At 30.8% G+C, this 21,092-nt stretch overlaps 2 protein-coding genes across 4 annotated transcripts in view; both read left to right on the top strand.

The window, feature by feature from the left end:
• Positions 1-18,148, top strand: part of LOC122634127 (monocarboxylate transporter 2-like) — a 52,715-nt gene extending 34,567 nt beyond the window's left edge. For all 3 annotated transcript variants that reach the window (XM_043822739.1, XM_043822741.1, XM_043822740.1), the window contains exons 2-8: positions 14,485-14,670; positions 15,043-15,190; positions 15,272-15,548; positions 16,063-16,306; positions 16,671-16,808; positions 16,976-17,263; positions 17,505-18,148. In XM_043822739.1, the coding sequence (XP_043678674.1) occupies positions 14,485-14,670; positions 15,043-15,190; positions 15,272-15,548; positions 16,063-16,306; positions 16,671-16,808; positions 16,976-17,263; positions 17,505-17,926 (1,703 nt within the window). In that variant the 3' untranslated portion in view covers positions 17,927-18,148. The remainder of the gene's footprint in view (positions 1-14,484; positions 14,671-15,042; positions 15,191-15,271; positions 15,549-16,062; positions 16,307-16,670; positions 16,809-16,975; positions 17,264-17,504) is intronic.
• Positions 18,149-20,470: 2,322 nt separating this feature from the next.
• Positions 20,471-21,092, top strand: part of LOC122634182 — a 2,457-nt gene continuing 1,835 nt past the window's right edge. The window contains exon 1 of the mRNA XM_043822858.1: positions 20,471-20,955. Coding sequence (XP_043678793.1) covers positions 20,711-20,955 — 245 coding nt within the window. The 5' untranslated portion in view covers positions 20,471-20,710. The remainder of the gene's footprint in view (positions 20,956-21,092) is intronic.

Below are 21,092 nucleotides of genomic sequence, written 5' to 3'. Positions count from 1 at the left end.
GAGGAGCACCTATGAGAACGTTTTCGTCTTTTCTCGTAGACCTAATGAAGATTTATTTGTCATGAATTTTTTTTTCTCTTCCTTTTTTTTTTCTTTTCTTTTTGCTGGTTTTTTTTTTCTTCTTTTCGAATTTCATACTTCGATATCGTATACGTGTTAATCGATATAAGTTATCTTCGATGTAATAAGATTTTTTTTTTTTTTTTTTTTTTTTTTTTTTTTAACTAAAACGTTATTATTAAATAATTAAAAATATAACGATACATTAAATATGAATAGTCTAACGTACAATACCGTATCGAAAAAATTTCATCGTTAATTAAACGAGTATTAAACATTATAACATTATTAAATTAATCATCGTTGATTTAACGAGTTAAATATTATAAGAATCATCTAAAACAGATATTATCTATATTATATACTTGTCTTAATTTGATACAAACAATATCACGATCGTACGATTCGTAGAGTTTACAATAATTATATAATAAAATGATTTTATAGTCATAAAATAAATTTAGAAAATACTTGTCTATCGGAAACAATACTGTACTATCTCTATAAGTTATTTATCGGATAGAGATTGTTAGGTATAATAAAAACAATTGTCTTTGTTTTAGTTTACTATGATCGAACTTTGAAAGAAGACGAAACGTTTTTGTTTACTTTTTTCGAAGCTTTAGAACGCTCATTGCTCGTCAGTCAAGGAAGAGAACTTCCCAACGAAAGTAGTCGAGCAGTCTATTATTCACTCTCCGGAATTTTCTTCTTACATCCCTAACATTTCTACCATCGCTCGTAATTCTGACATAGTTGCTATTTCCAAGTAAAGTCTCGTGTCTTTCAATACGAGTATAAAAACTCGTCGTGTTTCGGATACCAAACGTCAAAGACAATTATCTCGAATCATAAAATACAGGAGAGAAAGGATCGCCACATCCCTCAGTTTTATTTTCTTTTCTTTTTCGTTTTCTTTATTGGTACCCATTGTGTTCTTTACGAGAGGAGATATCGTTAAGAGAATAGAATTGCAAAATTCCTTGGTGAAAGTTTCAATTCGTCGATAGTTATAATTAAATTGGCTATGATAATATCGTAGTAATTATAGTCGTAGTAATTATAGATTATATCGTAGTAATTATAGATTATTATTCGTAATTATAGATTATTATTCGTCATTAACATTATTATATTTATTATTTAAAATCTTGTTTTTTTCTTTTTTTGGTTTCTAAATTACACGATTTAGAAAATCAACGCATTAACATCAGTAGATAAAATGTGAAATATTGATCAGTCGCTTCGTAAAGTTGCTTTCAATTTATTTATAGTTTTTATTCATTTTTAAACGAAAAACGTGTGTTAATTTCTAGTAATTAATTATATAGACATACGCGAATCATTGACGAATTAATCCAAAGAATTACTTTCAACTCGTTCATAATTTTCATTAATTTTAAATGATAATAACAATTATTTAAATCGTATTGATAATGATCGTAAAACATATTCCTATTCGCGATTTGTTTCTAATAGAGAATTTCGGCTCAGAGTCAACTGGTATAACATTGAGAATGACAAGGTAAAAATTCAAAAAACTCGTTTAAACCCAGAGGGCAATAAAAACGATAATATACAGTCACGCGCATTATAATTACTGTACGTGTGTGTGTACGCGCTTAACATCTTAATCGAAATTAATTTTAAACATTTTATTTTTATCAATCTTCGACGTGATTTAATAGCGTCGAAAATAGAAATAATAAGAAAGTAAATAATTCTAAAAAAAAAAGGAAAAAGAAAAATAATAAATCGTTCGTTGAAACTGATCGATTTCCGTTTCTTCCGTGTCATTTATCATGCAAATCGATCGACGAAAGTGATCTAAATCAAAGCGACAGTTACAAGAACGCGAACGCGTGAAGGAATTCGTAAAGAATTTTGTCTTGTGATCCTTCACGGTGACATTTTTGAATCGTACATAGCGATCTATAAGAATATAAGTGTATACACACACACATACATATGTATGTACACGTATACATTCGCTTTTATTTTAACGAGATAAAAAATTAGATATAACTATTTGATATCTTTTGTTAGCGAGTACGTTCATCGTTTTATCGAACTACAAATTACAACTTCGATTCGAATTACTTTAGTTATAACACGGAGAAAGATAGAGGATCGTTGCCAAAAAATATATTTCGATTTAATATTAACAAATGTACGTGATGTTTTATAATTTCCGATCGTTCCATTAGAAATTTTATTTTATTATTGTTTTTTTCGTCCCGTTCGAATCTTCCCTCTTATCGAAATTTATTTTAATACTTTTCAATTCCCCTTCCTTTCTTTTTTCAACCTTTTTGGAGATAGGAAAAGAAACATGTCAAGGCCATACGATGATAACGGTATGACAATTTTTTCGTCAATCTTTTTTTTTCTTTTTTTTTCTTTTTTTTTATCAACGCACGAGCGCATGACTTCAAAAACGAACCGACGATACCTTCGATAGCAGAGGGTTCGAAGACACGAATCCACTTCGTCATCGCAAGTTTCAGACAACACCTTCTGTCAAAAGCAAAGCATGTTTTATCTTCCAGCATTGCTAGTGAGAAAAAAAAATTCGAATAAAAAGTAACCTAACCAACCGAACGTAAAGATATTTATCGAAGAAAAACTGTCTACTGTATTTTCTTCGAGCTTTCTCAATGTCAAGGAACGATCAAGGAATACTTATCTCCCCTTAAATCTTCCCTTCTAGTTCTCGTTTAACATTGTTTACGAGTGATCAAGCGTGTTTTCCTGATTAGTTAGGCTCGTTATTTCAAAGTAAATCCATTAAGACGAACATTAATCTTTGTTAACGAAACTTACAGAATTCAATTTCGTTTGACTTCTTTTTAAATATATATATATATATATATATATATATATATATATTTATATTGCTGTCTTAAAGTTTAGAGAAAGGGAGATATATATATCAAAAAAAAAAGTTTGTGAAGTGTCATTTGAAAGATAAAATTTTCAAAGTCATTTCCTTTATTATGAAACTTCATAATTCCCGCGTAAAATGACCGATAAAACACTTGCTCGGTCCTACTTATCTACTAAAGATAAGACCTGGAGAAAAAAGGGGGATCTTCTTTATCGACATTATTAATATCGTTGACAGGCTTATAAAAATTGAGATATCTACAGTCGGTAATTTTAATGATTGTTTTATATATATATATCTACGATCATAAGGATTAACGATAATCATTGAGAGTTAAACTTGCATAGATATCTATTAATCAGTTTATATCAAAACGAAATTAAAAATGAATGTTTTATAGAGTTTTAAAGAATATGAACATACACATATAAACTTCTATAGAAATTTAATATAATTATATATCGTAAAATTTAAACAAATATATCATTCGAAAATCTCTTAAATCCTTTGATTCGATTTAGATGCTTTGACAGTAAAATGAATAATGGTAAACACAGTATAAAAGAGCAATAAAACGAGATATATGTAGGTAATAAAAGTTTCACACGTGTGCTAACACATTCGGATCCCCTAAAAATTCATCGTATCGTCAAGAACAGAACTTCGATCAATATCGTCCAAATAATCAAGAAGGATAGGATACCATCGTCGTAGATAAATAAACGTAGGTTATATAAATATCGAAAAGGAAGGAGATCGACAAATATAAATTTAGACGATTGCTTCTGTAGAAGTAATTATTTTCAATAACAAGAAATAATTATTTTCAGATACATTCGAAGTTCTAATCTTAATGAATTTATCTGTACTATATGGATTTAACAGAAAATTCGCAGAACTATCAAAAAAAAAAAAAAAAAAAAAGAAAAGAAAAGAAAAGAAAAGAAAAGAAAAGAAAAGAAAAGGAAATCATGAGAATTATAATCTTTAGTATTGTGAATAAGTGAGAATTTGTCTGTGAGGAAAGATTTCCTTTTGAGGAGAAAAAAAGAATGAGAGAGAGAGAGAGAGAGAGAGAGAAAAAGATACTTTTAGAGGACCAGCAATCTAACCAAGAGTGACTCACATTCATCCTCGGAAGTTACGAGCACTCTCTCCTTTTCCGTTTTACTTGTCTCCTCAAGTATCACGAGACTTACGTTTTTTGTTGATTTTCAGAATCAGTAAAAGGTTGAAACTCGTCACGAGATATCTCAATATATAGACGAATGTATTACTCCAATTATGAAATTATCATTAACAAAATTTATTGCAGATCGATATAATAAACGTCATTCATAATTAAATTGACGTCTTCATTGCAAATAAGTTTTATTAAGGAAAAAAAAGAAAGAAAGAAAGAAAGAAAGAAGTTGATCTTATTTAGATATCGATCTTTCTCGATCATAATTCGTTTACTTGAAGAAAAATGATAAAATTATTTTCTCATACATATTTAAAATTATTCATAGAAATCTTTCATTTTGTTCTTCAGTCACGAGAACATCGTAGCTTTCGCTAGTAAAAACGAAACACAAGAATGAGATTACGTCTCAGTCATTTACTATCTTCACGTTAAAAGGTATCTGACGGATGAATTCACCTTTCGAGGTCATAACAGAGGACCTTGACACTGCGACTCCATAGTATTAAAGAGGATAGACACTTTTCGAAATCTTTTTCCTCTCTCTCTCTCTCTCTCTCTCTCTCTCTCTCTCTCTCTCTCTCTCTCTCTCTCTCTCTCCCTCTCTCTTTATCTCTCTCTTTTTCTCTCTCTAAGAGTTTTTTTTCGATTTATCCACGATCATTGAAAGAGAAATAGAACGATCTATGCCTGACAATCGTAGGATTATTTTCTCTCGGAAATACTATTGCGAAGAATTTATCGAATCCGACGAAATTGGTCCAAAGGAGAAAAGGCGTAGGACATCAAAAGTCGATCGTTCATCAAATCAAACGACATCCTACGACGTTTTTCTTTCGATGCTTCCATCCTTTCTCGATCCTTGATTACATCGTTCTTTTTGTATTGTATCGGTATGGGTGATTCGTAGAGATCAAATTTAAACAGGAAACAAATTCAAGAGAGTAAAATAAAGAAAATTTGTGATATAGATACTAACTATATCTACTTGTACCAATCTTTTCTCTCTTTCTTTCTCTCTCTCTCTCTCTTTCTCTCTTTCTTTCTGTGTTTCTTTCGACATTTTTTAGCTTGCTTAAAATCCTCACTGGCTCGACAACGTTCGCAGATTAAACCGAGCGAAAGAAACGAGATAGCTGGACCAGAATAGACGTCGCGACGTCGCCCACGACATCGTGATCAATTTAGGAGGAGTTGGAAATGTTTAAGTGAGAAGAAAAGCGATCCTTATGAAAGAGGAAGATGGATTCAAAGAAAGAAAGAGAGAGAGAGAGAGAGAGAGAGAAACGAAGTATGTGAGATTTATAATACCTTTCCAATTCGACAGCTGCAACATACTAAACTGGTAGATAAAAATAATTTCAGTTATTATTCTTTCTCTCCTTCTCTTTTCCCTCATTTTTATAGACATCGATGTCGAGGCTCACATAATGATATAGAACTTGTGTTGATATTTATTCAAATAGGATTTGTCTTGATCCTCCATAAACACTAACTTTTTATTAGCCGATCTTCTCGAAAATATAATATTATTATTGAAGATATTATTGGTATATAAAAAACATCGCGTAGTAACACGATCCTATTATATTTTATGAATGAATGAATCATTTTATATGTGTGTGTGTGTGTGTGTGTGTGTGTGTGTGTGTGTGTGTGTGTGTGTGTGTGTGTCATTTTTGTAATATTTATTGATATTTCTTTGTTAAGATATCTATACGTTGGAAGTGATAACAATTCGATAAAAGAGATCAATGTTTGTGTAAAATTTGTTTGATGGTTAATCAATAATAATCAATGTTAAATTGAATATATATATATATATGTATATATTATATATTTTGTATATTATTTTTAAGAAATCGATTTTTATGAATTTATTTTCAAACCCATAAAGTTTTGTTAAAGACACCTTTACGATCTGAAAAGTAATATTTTACTGATTTCTGCTGCGACTTTATTCGTCTGCGGTTATCGACATATCTCGACGGAAATGCGGGTAGACATACCACAAAATCGACGAAAGTTTTGCCCTGGGAGTGTTCGATATTTCATCGGCTCTGTCACCACACTAGTATCTCTCGGCTCGATCCACGAAGTCTTCTTTAAATTATTATCCGCCAAAAATTTCCTCCGAGAGAGATATTTTCTTCTTTTTTCCTTCTCTTTCTCTTTTTTTCTCTCTCTCTCTCTCTCTGTCTCTCTCTCTCTCTCTCTCTCTCTCTCTCTCTCTCTCTCTTTCTCTTTGTTTCTTTTTTCTTTTTATTCATTCTCACACAAATTTGTCACACTTAAGCTTCTTATTGTAATTACCAATCGTTCGCGGTAAATTTCGATCGATCGATCAATTTACATAATTTTACAAAATACCCGCCGACAGGCAATTTAAATCGCTTATCGCCGTCAAATTTGCCCGATTTTTTCTTCCCATCTTTTTTTTTAAACTTTGATCGATCTTTATCTTCTCCTCTCGTCGACGCACTCAAATTGCTCGATTATCGCTTCGGATGAGAAAACCGGCACTTAATATCGATTACATCCCACCCTTTTCACGTTCAACGGTAATTTTACTTTATTTTATTTTTTTTTTTTTTTATATTTTTTGATTTTTGGTTTTTGTTTCTTTTCCGTATTTTTTCTTTGTCTTGTTCTTTTTCCAACGCCTTTCAGCAAAACTCTCGTTCAGTAAAGTCGGCAACACGCGTAGATAATTGAAGATTACGGAATAATGAATAAAAAAAAAAAAAAAGAAGAGAAAGAAGAAGAAGAAAAAAAATTGTATTTAATTAAAACGTTTCGATATATGATATCGATGAGTTACTATAATAATAAAAGGAAAGATATACTTTAATCCAAAGTCTAAGTAGGTTATGCGATTCATTGATCGAACAAATGGACGTAAAGATTAGAAGTATTCTAATCATATATCTCTACTTATTATCAGCTATTAGATACACTCGGTAGTCAGCTAATCGTTCGAATTAACGAGATATTAGACTTAATTAAGATAATCCACGAAATTTATAACATAATGTTTTATAACATTTCTATAAGATATCGAACGTTTAAACTTTCATTTTGAAAATGATTTTCTTCCTTTTTTTTTTTTTTTTTTCTTTTTCTCATTTCATTTTTTACATTACACCATTACATCACATTGTATGTTACAAACTTGTAATATATAATAAAAAATATTTATCTATATTTATCTATATTATATATACATATATATATATTGAAAAATCGAAATGCTTAACTTTTTATAAAATGAAAAAAATGTAGATTTGTTTGGACAAAGAAAGTAAAGAATGATTAAAAATGGTAGGGAAATTTTAATTAAGCTCGTTTTACCGATGATTAAAAACGATTGACCGTGAAAACACGTGGCGAGGTCAGAGAACGATCGGGATTGGCTCATCAGTTTCCCCTACGCAAGCTCAAACTCCTTCAGCGCGCGTCTCTTCTCTGATCCACCTCGATGAATCCAGTCGACGTTCGGCAACGCGTCTCTCTTCTTGCCTTTCGCGAACCCTTTGATCGTTCCGTCACGTAAAAGTTAAGAACGATCTATATTCGAGCACGAGCTCGTGTCTTTCAACGATTTCAGTGCGATCTTTTTAAGTTATACACGTCGATCTCTTGTCATCCTTCTCGAGATCATATTTCGATCATAATTATAATATTTAAAGGGATATTTGGATATAAATTTTTCAAGATAATTTAATAGGGTATAATAGGGATTAAAAAAAGAAAATATATATATATATATATAGGTATTTTTAATACATTTGATTATATATTTAAGTGATCTATAATAGAACGAGTCAATGAAAGATCTTTGACGATTTTTATCAGTTAGAAATTTTATTATTATTTGTATTATACAGTCGATAGATCAACTTTGTGAAAAGATTTATAAATCGATTTAATATCGTTTTCAACGATAGAACGAATCAAAATGATATTCAACGATTTATGCATATCACAAATTTTATTAATTTCGATTGAACAGAAGAATTATTAAAATAGAAAACGATAGATCAATTTTGTATGAATAAATTATATTCGAATCACTTTAATGATATTTTCTACGATGGAAAGAGTCAACGAAAGATCTTCAAAGATTTAACTTTTTCAACCTGATCAAAGTAAAGATCGATCGATCGATTTTGTATAAAGATCTTTGAATAACTTTATTAACATTTTCTACGATAGAACGAGTCAATCAATGAATGATCTTTAATAATATCAATAAATTAAACACTTTTTTCAAATATTATATTATCTATTCATTTCACAACGTTTATATTTCCGGTCGAGCGTAAGATAAAAAGAAAAAAAAAAAAGAAGAAGAGAGGGAAAAAAAAAAGAGAAAGAAGAAAATGAAATAATAAATTGTCCGATAAAATGGTTGACATCATCTCATGAGATGGGAGATGATCGCGTAAAACGTTTCCTAGTCACGGATCGTTTCCTTTTCGTAATATTTCGTTGGTAGAGCAAATCAAATACATGAACAACGGTGTAGGTCGAAAGCACAAAACAGCTTTTCATTTCCTTTTTTCGTTTCCTTTTTTCATTTTCTTCCTTCCTTTCTTACTTCCTTAACGCGCCAGATCCACGCGTGTCCCTTTTCTGATCCTCCTTTTCCTCTCATTTTCCTGTTTGCCTAGCTTTTACCATAATACATGACCACCCGAGCGCAAGAAAACGAGAAACTTGTCACAAAAAAGGAAAAAAGCACACACACACACACACACACAGGGTCTGGAGCTATCATAAACTCTACGATAATATTTATGTTATTTCCTGAAATAGAAATAATAATAGAAACGTATATATCTATATATGCATAGATACATTTTCGTTTCTATTATTCTGAATAATATTTCGTGCAATATGAATTAAATTAAGTTAAATTAAATTAAATTAAATTAAATTAATTTAACATTTTCTTTTTCGTCCTCAAATGACAAATTGGATATATCCTAAAAAAAAAAAAAAAAAACAAAAAGAACAATTTTAGACTATAATCACGTATATTAATCTTAGAATCAATGTTTTTGACAAATGAATTAATTTGTAAGTTCGATCGACGTAAATGTCCATACGTAAATAATTTTAAAATTATCTTTAATAATATCGATTCGTCTGGTAAATTAATTTTAATTCACGATAATGGTACATACGAAATTATTAAGAAAAGAAAGGAAAAAAGAAATAAAAAATGTGAAATAAAAAATAAATGTACGAATGTTAGCTAGTTTATTGTATGGTAGTTGATCTTGTATGACAGATTTTTTTCGTATTATAAGAATTATCAGAATCGTGAATGACAAGTGTTTGTTGAAAATAAAGTAACGTGATTGACGTTGTACGTAAAACGAAATACCGAATCGAAATTAGAATATCGAAATTAAAGATCTCGAGGAGGGAAAGATCGACGGGAAAGATCGACAGGAAAGATCGACGAGAACGAACGATGTGTCACGAGAAGGAAAATTGTCGCGAGGGATGAAGGCTCGTGAACGTGCTCGAAAGGATGTTGTCGTCGTGCAAAGTCCCGCTTACGAGGATAGCGGGCTTGCCACTTCCGGTGAACTCGGTGAACAATCGTTTTCAGGAGAGTGCGAGGATATTGCGTGTTTGCCCGCACGCGACGAGGTCAAAGGGATCGACGGTGACCCTAATCGCGATCCCAGGTCCGATATAATCGTCGATATCCCTTATCGTTTAATTCGAAACTTCAATTCGTTCGTGGGAATGTTCAATCTAGAAATTGAATTCGATTCGAACGAAATTCAACGAAAATTAAGTAATAATCGAGCTCAAAATAATCGATATATTCGAGAAATAAAGTAAAAGCATATTTTAAGTAACACAAGATTTTATTTTGATTCTTAAATAATTCTCATAAAATCTGTTCTTAAATAATTCTTCGTTTCTACGTATAAACTCGATACTTAAGATATTATGAAGAAAACAAAATTAAAATATGATATAATGTTTTATATAGATCTTCTGATAAATTAGATTTCATAATGAATTTTTATAAATGATGATAACTGTTATATAAGTAACGTATTATGTTATATTTACAATACTTTTTACTTAAAAAAAAAAAAAAAAAGAAAAAAAAAACTATCATGCTACTATTACCATCGTAGAACGTATAACGTCAAACGAGCCGACAAATATCTCGTTAGAATTCAAAAGACGTCTTCGAAACGTGTCGGTCGAGTTTCGAAAGAATTATGTTAATCGCCTAGCACGGGGTTTTGTCTGTAAACGCATCGTATATTCGCTCTCGTTACGATGAAAAGAAAGTCACGTCGTTATGATAACGAAGTAGTCGCGTGTAAACGAGAATTCGCAATGTTTTTCGTTCGCCTTCGTGAGAAGATATTTTGTCGAGAGAGTTACTCTTTTTTCGTTGAACATATGTAAATATATATATATATATATATATATATATATATATATATATATATATATATCATCATCATCATCAGGTATACTATATGGCAACATTACTATCCTGAGAGTGGTTGGGGTTGGGTCATCGTTTTGACCGGCGTAATGGTGCAGATTCTCGCTACGGGAATTCATGGTGCCGTTGGTGTCTGGTTGATACTCGATGGGACAAAACGATTTCGACAGCCCTTACTTAACGTAGGTAGGTTTATCCCTGGGAGATCTCAAGCATGTAAAATCGACGAAAAATATTTCATTTAAAATCAAGCAGACATTCTAAACGATGTGTATATAAAATATATACGTATATATGTATATATTGTTTTGTATTAAATATAAATTATTATTTCGTTATTCAACTAAAAAAAAAAAAAAAAAGAAAAACATACTTGTTAATCAATAATATTTATTCGTGATTAATAACGCGCCTTTAAGTATGCAACAACGTAATATCTTATCCAATAAATTCGATCTCGATCATCGTCTATCGATAATAAACTTTTTTAAGCCCCTGTAATTATATTACTCTTTATTACGTACATGTATACATACTTTGCCTATCGTAGGGGCTTAAAAAATGTTCTTACAAATAAACGACATTCGATATTGCAGTTATCAACGGAGTAGAAAGTGTTAACTATTTACAGGAGCACAATACTCTATTTTATTACACAAAATCAAATATAATCAATCATTATAAATACATAATATTCTATATAATAATTCGCAAAAAAAAAAAAAGAAAATTATGTGTATGTTTGAAAGTTATATTTACAAAATAAAAAAGAAGAAAGATATTATCTTTCAACAAATTGATTACAGATTAGACTTTCTAAAGTGAAAGATCAAAACTTTCCCACGGAGGTGAAGTTCACAGTCGAGGAAAGTGATGTTGAAAGTCATTGTCCTAAGAAGATTAAACTATTCTTACTCTTTCTCTCTCCCTCTCTCTCTCTCTCTCTCCTTCTCATAAGTAGACTTACTAAAGAGATTCCTTGTGAACTCTCATGATAGTTGATGTCCTGTTACTACTAGTTGGTACGAGAAACGTTCTGCGAAGATCAGTTCATTGACCTATACGTAGAAATTCTCGAAGAAGCGCAAGCACTCTCCCTCTCATCTAGCTTAGCTTTAAGCAACCAAACCTAAATATTTCCTTTCTCACTCTCTCTCTTCTCTCTTCTCATTCCTTCCACAAGAGAATGAAAAGAAAAAGAGAATGAAACTGTTCGAATACACTCTCTCGGAATTTCCGATAAAGGATTTCGATTCTGACCAATGGATAAGGAGGTGGAAGAGGAAGAGGGCATTTTGTTTTGGACGTTTTCCTACGAATACGTCTGAAGCGTAGCTCAAATCTCGGTTCACCCTATCTTCCATACTCTTTCAGTAACATATCCACCCTTCGGTAAACTCTCCTTCCTACTTTAACCGTTATATCTTTCGACAGAATCGAAATACAGCAAGTTTTTCTCTTTCTTCCCTATTCCTCTTCTCTTCTTTCTTCAACCCCTCTTAAATAGCCTTCGTAGTAAGGAGCTTGGTAAAAGAAATGCAAATGCGTTTCGTGATGGAAGTCCGATAGAATAAAAGAGACCATATTCTCGATATGATATCTTCATGGTTAGGCATGTTTTTCGGTTTCTTTCTCTTTCTCTTTCTCTTTCTCTTTCTCTTTCTCTTTCTCTTTCTCTGCCAATACATACCTTTTTTCACTTTTTTCACTTTTGTACAAATTACATTACCATAAGTTTTTATTAATAAAAAACATAAGAGAATTCATTGTCATATCCTTGACAGTTACTTTTATTAAAGAGCTTATATGCTTTTAATATCCTTTTTACAACAGACACCATCAAAATGTTTGAAGTGAAATCTTCGATATGTTATCGTCATGTATTTTTGTAGTTTTTTTTTTTTTAAAGCTGTCATTAAATTAAAAAAAAAAAAAAAATTACGAATCATACAAAATGGATGAATATATTATCTAAGTGATCGATATTGGGATATTGTTAAGGACACTCGTAAAATGCAAAACGTGCGTGGTTTCTCAATTTCAATATTTTCTCTATGATCCTTGTCCCTTTATATAAGAAAATTTTTTATAAAGAAAAATCATAAATAAAAGTGTATATGGGGTAACGTTAATTAAGTACGTTGTGGCTCATAGAGATATTTAACGTTGATTTTTCGAATCAGATAAACACAAGATTTTTCTTTTTCTTTTTCTTTCTCTCTCTCTCCTTCTCTTTTTATTATATCCTTCGCATTATACTCTTTTGTCTTCGTATAGCATTAATTGTACCGGTTGCTTCTAATAAAGAGACTCCCGACTATGAATTTGATCGATGAGTCTCATCATCGTGTCTTCAAGACCAAAAAAGAAATTTATTATACTAGTTGATCCATATCTCTATTAATCGTCATATCAACTCATATAGGTGATTGTACAGGGTGATCCAAAAATTCCTAAGTAATATTTTAACTTACTCGATTAATTAATTTCTTTCAAAATTTTTTAAACTAATTCTTTTCTTTTCTAGATTATAAAACTATAAACTTAAAAACTGTATCTGGTTTTGGATTTAGAAACTTAGAAAAAAGAAGAAGAAGAAAAACATTTTTTTTCTATCAGATTTATCAAAAAATTCTAAAGACGACCTATACGTGCTATTTCTTCTACTGAAATCGATTCTCTTCAAAAAAAAAAAAACAGAAACATGATTTGATTTTTACGACTGTTTCGAGCGAAGAATAAAATCCGGACTCGAGTTGTAAAGAAAAAGAAAGAGAAAAGAAAGAAAAGAAAAAAAGAAAAACGAGCATCCTAATCTTCCAATTAAGAATACGAATGCGTAGGTAGACGGATTAGAAATAAGAAAGAAAAAGAGAAAGAAAAAAAAGAAAGAAAGAAAGAAAGAAAGAGACAGAAGAAGGATCGTTAGACACACCGGCCTCCAAAACGGAAACGATATAGTAAATGGAAAAACTAGAAACAAGTTGGCCAACAAGTCGACATAAAGATCGAAGTTATTTCAAATTTCGTGTACGTGTACACACGAATAGAAACGTAGAAACGCCTAATCGTCTTGTATGTGTCTGACATTTTTATTATCATCGTATATCGCCCACGTTACTCTTACGTACATTAGAATTTATCATTCACGCGAGAACGTGGATCATAGGTCTGTTTGCTCGTTTGTTACGATCGATTTACGATTTGTTTTTTTTTTTTTGGGTTGAACTTTTCTAACCGATTGTGAGATTCTATCGAGATAATAATTCCAAGTTTGCATGTACGTACACGTGTGTTTGTATCTTTCACGCATACCTATGTATACGTATACGTATACACGTAAAACTATGTAAATCACTGTTGAATCACTTTTGACTTATACGTCTAGAGAATTCTTCCAATATTTTCGAATTTCTATACTTTGATAAATAGACCAACTCAATGTATACATATGTAATACGATGACGAAATGTATTCTGAGAGTTGAACATCCGAATGAAATAGCTATCGATTTGTTTTACATCGAGAGCTTCGAACTTTGTCGAAAAACATACTCGAAAACATCTGTAAATCATCGAATTTTTTGTTGAACTTTCTTCTGACAAACACTGCATTTATTTATTCATTTATTTATTTATTTATTTATTTATTTATTTATTTATTTATTTATTTATTTATTTTTGTTATTCTTTTTGTTTCATTATTATTATCACCATACGAAGTTGTTTTATTTCGTGTGTAAAAAAAGAAAAAAGAAATGATCTTTCGTTATCGATATTGATTAATTAATTAATTAATTATTTAATTAATTAAATAATTAATATCAAGGACGTAGGAAATAATTACATTGATTTTCTCTCGTAGGATGGCTAGGTGCGATGTCCACTGGAGTAGCCTTGCTAGTATCACCCGTTACGATAGCCTTCTGTAGAAGAAAAAGCACCAGAGTTACGGCCGTTTTGGGTGGCCTCGTTACGGCACTCGGTTGCCTCTTCACGTCCTTCGCCTCGCAATTTCATCAATTGTTCTTCAGTTATGGTACCATGGTGGGTGAGTGAGTAAAAGAATCGTATCCTGAATTAAACCGAAAAGAAGTCCCGCTTGTAATCAATATTTCCGAGCGTTCGATTAATATAAATCGAGCTGACAGTAAAGTTGAGTCAAGATTAATATTTACTTGTTTAAACAATATCAACCAATCAAAGTTTTATTACTATTATTATTATTATTATTATTATTATTATTATTATTTAACAAAAACGATTGTACTTAAAAAAAAAAAAGAAAAAAGAAAAGAAAATAGAGAAGAAAAAAAAAGAAAGATTTACAAGAAATTTCAATAATCTTTTTATTTATTTATTTATTTATTTATTTATTTATGTTTTTTCTTTCTTTCTTTCTATTTAATTAAAACATCAACAGGAATAGGTGTGAGTATGACAAGAGATTGCAGTACGTTAATGGTAGCACAATATTTCAAACGAAGAAGAGAACTCGTTGAGATCTTCATCGTCTCTGGAAGTGGTTTGGGTATAGCAGTCATGTCGGCCTTCATAAAAGGTGCCATTAGGTAAATTGCTATTCTTATTAACAAAACTGTTCTAAATAATAAAAAAGAACAAAGAATAAGATGGATAACCGTATATTACAGCAAGATAGGCTGGCGGTTGGGTCTTCAAGCGGTGACCGGTGTCGTTTTCCTCACCTTCATTTTAGGAACATTTTATCGAAGTGCTTCCCTTTATCATCCTCAACGTCGGGCAATATTACATTTGAAGAATCAAAAAAGAAAGATCAAGGATAAAAATAAGACCGACGATAGACCTGCGTTCTTTGATTTTAGCACCCTCAAAAGTAAAACAGTTAGGATACTGTTGGTTTCAACGGGGATATCGGCTTTTGGAATAAACACGCCGATTTTTTATCTGGTTAAAATGAACATTACAATTAACAATTATTAATTATTTTCATAATTTATTATTATTTTAATATCGAAGTTGATATTATAATTAGTTATGAATCATTTATTCTGAAAATGGTACAAGTCCATTCTTTGCTGTTTCGAGAAAATTAAAGAGTAACATATTATATCGCTACGCTATAAATATAAATTTCTTTTATTAGTCAATTTTTAATTGAACGAAGAAATTAACATTTTCGAAGATATTAAATATTAGCTAGTTATGAACAAAAGGTTTATACTAAATTAATCAGAAATTATGATTATGAGATGAATTATGATATGTGATATCTCCCTTTTTTTTTTCTTTTTCTTTTTTTTTTTAATTATTGGATTTACATCATTTTCAAAATAAACCATTCCATATATATATATATATATATATATATATATATATATATAAGTTTCATACATTTATGACGTTATTTAGGATTTTACAACGAAGGCTGAATAATGATCGATCGATTTTCTATAATACGTAGGCGCATCAAGCGGAGGAGGAAGGCCTTGGAGACACCGTTGTCTTGCTCCAAGCTTATCTCGGATTGGCTTGGACACTTGGCTGCGTGGCCTTCGGTCTTTTGGTCGTTCATCGGAACGTCGAGTGCAGAATTGCAAGGCAGTATCTCACACAGGCTGCTGTCTTCGTATGCGGGCTTTGCATTCTCGCACTCACTGCTGTTCAAGGAAATTATCATGGATATGTTATGTTCACATGGATTTACGGTATATTATCGAGAATACTCTTCCTTATTTTCTTATTATTTATCATTTTTCATTGGAGACTTTACAACGTGATAATGAAAAAAATTACTTTTACAAATTGATCGTAAATTTACTTAAAATCCTTTCCTTAACTTCTCTCTTTCTTTTTTCTTTCTTTCTTTCTTTCTTTCTTTCTTTCTTTCTTTCGTGAGTGAATGAAGCATGACAATTCGATCGAATGACCAACTTTTTTTTTTTTTTTTTCTACAGATCAGTGAATAAAATTCATTATATTATCGTTGATGATTCTTCCATACTGTTAAACGTAATACCGACCACTTCGAATCCATTTACGAGCAATAAAATGGTAATTTTCTTCTTTCAGGGATCTTTTGCGGTGGCTATCATTATAGTCTGAAAATGTATACGTACGAAAGGGTAAGAGCAAGGAACTTTGCCAGAACTTGGGGCTTCGTTCAATGCTCTCAAGCGATACCGATCGCCATTGGTGTGCCAATTTCTGGTAATAATTAAAATTAACGTAAAATTGTTCCAGTTCGTTATCGATAATATTTATTATCATTTGAATTTAAACAATACAAAGAACTTTAATCCTTTCTAATCGATCTGATATATATATATATATGTGTGTGTGTGTTTTTGTGTATAATTTTTTAATTTATTTTTTAGGATATATAAACGTGGGTTGTGGTGGTAAAGCAGGTTATTACTTTAGCTCGACTTGCGTTTTAGTCGGCAGTTTCACTCTATTCTTCATAGATCTCCATAGACGAAACCTGTCGAAACATAAACATACTAGAGCAAACGGTAGCAAGCATTTATGTGTCCTTGGTAATTGTCCTCAACAACGGAGACCGTCCTTTAGTCAGGAACCCGAAAACGATGGGACACATGTAGCAGCTGCTGGTGCAGCTGCTGCTGCCCTTGTACTTGGAGCTGAACTTGGACCAGCACCTGGTAAACATTTCAATAAAAACAAGATACATATATATATACACACGAATTATACATAAATTGTTTACGTCAAAAGAAGAAAGAGACAAAAATCATATTCGATAATTAAAACAATTTCTTTTCAAGTTTCACATCAACATAATAACATAATAGTTCATAAATCATAGATAATATATTTTGTTTTCGTTCTTATTAATTTTTTTTCTTCTTTTTTTTTTTTTTTTTTTTTTCTTTGAATCATCAGGTGACATAATAGATGCATTAGGAGCAGAAAAGCCCGAACTGACGTGTATTTCCGAGGAGGGCATAGCCGATATGGATCTTCCAGATAATCTTCTCGATGATCTCGATTATATCGGTGATTGTATAACCTCGTGCAACAAGGTTGAGAACTATCTCATGCTCTCAGAATTCGAAAACAATCTGATCGCCGAGATGCCGATTATTATGGACCGACGAGGTCGCAGATGGTCCTTGGCACGATCGAAGGCCGGTCAAACGACTGTTTGTGGTCAACAAACGGTTGGCACTAATGCAGTGGCAGGAAACTCACCGATTCAGGAGGAAGATTCGAACGAAACGAATGCCGTCAAGTGGCACCTTGGAAGTCAGCCTACCAACGCTAATAGTCGAACGATTACGGTCATTGACGAAGCGAGTACATAATTTCAAGACGAAAGGGTTCCTCGCGTTCGACGTAAAAAAGAAAAAGAAGGAGAACAAAAAACTTATCCTGTAAAGGAAAAAGATAATTTAGTAATAACGAAACAGAAACGAATCTTTTGTATAATACAATTTCGATTCGTTGATAATAATAATGACGATGATCATGATAATGACGACGACGATGATGATGATGATGATGATGATGATGATGATGATGATGATGATGATGATGATGATGATGATGATGATGATGATAGTCGCGAAAGAAATAATCTACTCGAGACGAAGAAACAAAGAAAAATTAAGAAACAATGAGTACGACAAAAGAAGAAAGAAACAAAAAGGAAGAAAAGAGAAAAGAAGAAGGATATGATAAAAATTTGTTTAAACAAAATTTTAACAATCCGACCGCGGCATTGCCTTTCCGATAAATATATGATAAATCGACGATTAGCTTCTTCTTTCTCCTCTTTTCAATACGTTTTTAAGCTGTTAGATTTAGTATTAAGCGATAGAAAGATAGAAAAGAAAAGGGAAAGAAAAATGAGAAAAAAAAAATAAGAAAAAGAGAAAGTGATCCGAAACGATGATCGTCTCGAATATTTTAATCGCGACGTTCGAATTCGCGACGTAATTAAGGACAATAACGTCGGCTATCGGCGAGAGAGGAACCACGGAAACACGCTCCGTCCATCATGGATTCAAAAAAAAAAAAAAGAAGAAAGAAAGAAAGAAAGAAAGATAAAAAGAAAACACACTACTCCTGTCGACGTATATCTTACTTCTTTGGTTTTTAAAAGTTACATGAAGGTTTTTGAAAACTTATTAATAAGTCTTACGAAATAGCGCTTAATAAATACGTAGGCACGCTAGCTAAAGATTTTCAAACTAGTCTACGCGATCGAAAGATCTATGCGAATATCGAGGTAATACGATATATATATATATATATATATATATATATATATATATATATATATGAATACAAAAAAAATATATATAACATATGTTCTAATGAAAAGAAAACGTGATTATATATATTATTATTATTCTTATTCTTATCATTATTATTATTATAATTATTATAATTATTATTATAATTATTATTATAACGATTATTGTTGTTGTTGTTGTTATTATTATTATTATTATTATTATTATTATTATTATTATTATTATTATTATGCAAAATGTAACTCACACATTCGCGATCAAACATTAATGAACAACTCGAGATAATAATATAGGTATGTATCTATTTATTTATCGCGATATTTATAGTTAGAGTGTACACACACACACATATATATATATGTATGTATGTATATATATATTACATACATAATATAAAATATAAAAATTAGGTGCCATGTATGTAAACGATTATGTATGTATGCGAGTACAATTCAACATTCAAGATTGTTACGGTCATTTGATCTTACAATTGAATAGCTGAAGAATAATAGAAAATTTATAGTTACGTAATTGTGTGTGTGCAGGGTGGTTATACTAAAATTGTCGATATTTCCAAATACGCTTATGCTGTAATCAAGTTCAACGAAAAATACAATAGGCTGATTCGTCGTTAACATTCGCTAGGTCTCCTTTGAAAAACTATTAATTAAACAATAATATTGTTCCTATTTTTAACATTTGTTTGTGAAAAATGTTGAATGGATCATTCAAAATCTCCGACATCTTTGACTTCGATTATCGATACAATCATCGAGCGCCATCCAACGACAAAACGTCAAAATTCTATTAGAAAGCTACGCCCCTGGTAATAGGCTACATTTGTCTGCTGAATCTCTATCGAAGATATCGTCGTATTCGACAATAGTTTTTAAACTATTTCTTTCTTTTTTCCTTTTTCTTTTTATAACAAAATTTTATAAGACGCAGAACATTGCATTTGTATTGTCATACAAAAGTAATTTTTAAAGAAAAAGAAAAAAAGAAAACAAGAAAAAGAACAAGAAACCATTACGTACGATATCTAGAAAAAAGTATAACAACGTTGATAAGATATTGTAAAAATATTTGACCATATTTAAAAGTAAAAAATATATATATACCTGAAAAAATATTTAACAGGGAGACCTTGAAGACATTGTAACACTGTATTACAAACTTAGTTGTTATAAAAATATGTTTTCACGCTGTAATTTACATCCTCCTTGTCTTTTTTCCTTTTTATTTCACGATAAAAGATTCATTAAAACCCTATATACATAATATATATAATATAACCGTATATATATATATATATATATATATATATATAATAATTAGTAGTTCGTTTAATTTATTCCAAGATATAAATATCAAGTAGGTATATGATAAGTTAGAAGTTCGGTCAACAAAAATTAATATCTTCGATAATATCTTATCTTCAATACGAAGGACATAAAAAATAACTTATTTATGACACATTACAGTAATAACTGATACCAATTACTTGCAACTCATATAATTAGTTTTCAGAAATGTCCGCGATACGGGAAATACTTTGAAAAACTTTATCATGTCCATCGTTGATTTCATTCGGTTAATATTGCTGAATAAGTAAACATAAAAGTTTGAATAATGAATTGCGTTCATTTTTAGTCCGAATGTTGAATCTGTTAATACAATACACAAGTCAAGTTTTATAGTAAGAGAAGGCATAATAATCATTTAGGATAAATAGTGGAATAATAGAATAGTGTAACAGAAGTTAATAATTAATTTCGACGAGTAACCTCGAAAGAATTCAAAGAAGAAGTATTACAAATCGCAAGAACGATGGAAGTATCAAATTTGTCACCCACACTTAAACATAGAAGGAAATTCGAACGCATTGAGACGACTAATACGAACGATCACGACACATCATCCGTTAATCATAACTCCGATCTATATACAATAAGTAAACTATGTGCTTGTATTAATCAGAAAGCTCAGACGTTACCAGACTGTTGTAAAGAGTCCACAGACAAGTGTTTCTTGCAAGAGGAGAAGGATTTTATCGATCCGATCGACGTCTCCAGGTTAGATCATTATTAAACTGATCCTGATTTTCACATCAGCTGTTTCTTCTTTTTTTTTTTTTTATTTTGAATAATATTATCATTCTTTTTTCTTCTTTTCTTTTTTATATTCTTACTATCTCTATTGTGTAATAACA

Source organism: Vespula pensylvanica, chromosome 14 (assembly GCF_014466175.1).
Source record: "Vespula pensylvanica isolate Volc-1 chromosome 14, ASM1446617v1, whole genome shotgun sequence".
Classification (NCBI taxonomy): domain Eukaryota; kingdom Metazoa; phylum Arthropoda; class Insecta; order Hymenoptera; family Vespidae; genus Vespula; species Vespula pensylvanica.
This window is presented reverse-complemented; position numbering and strand designations above follow the sequence as displayed.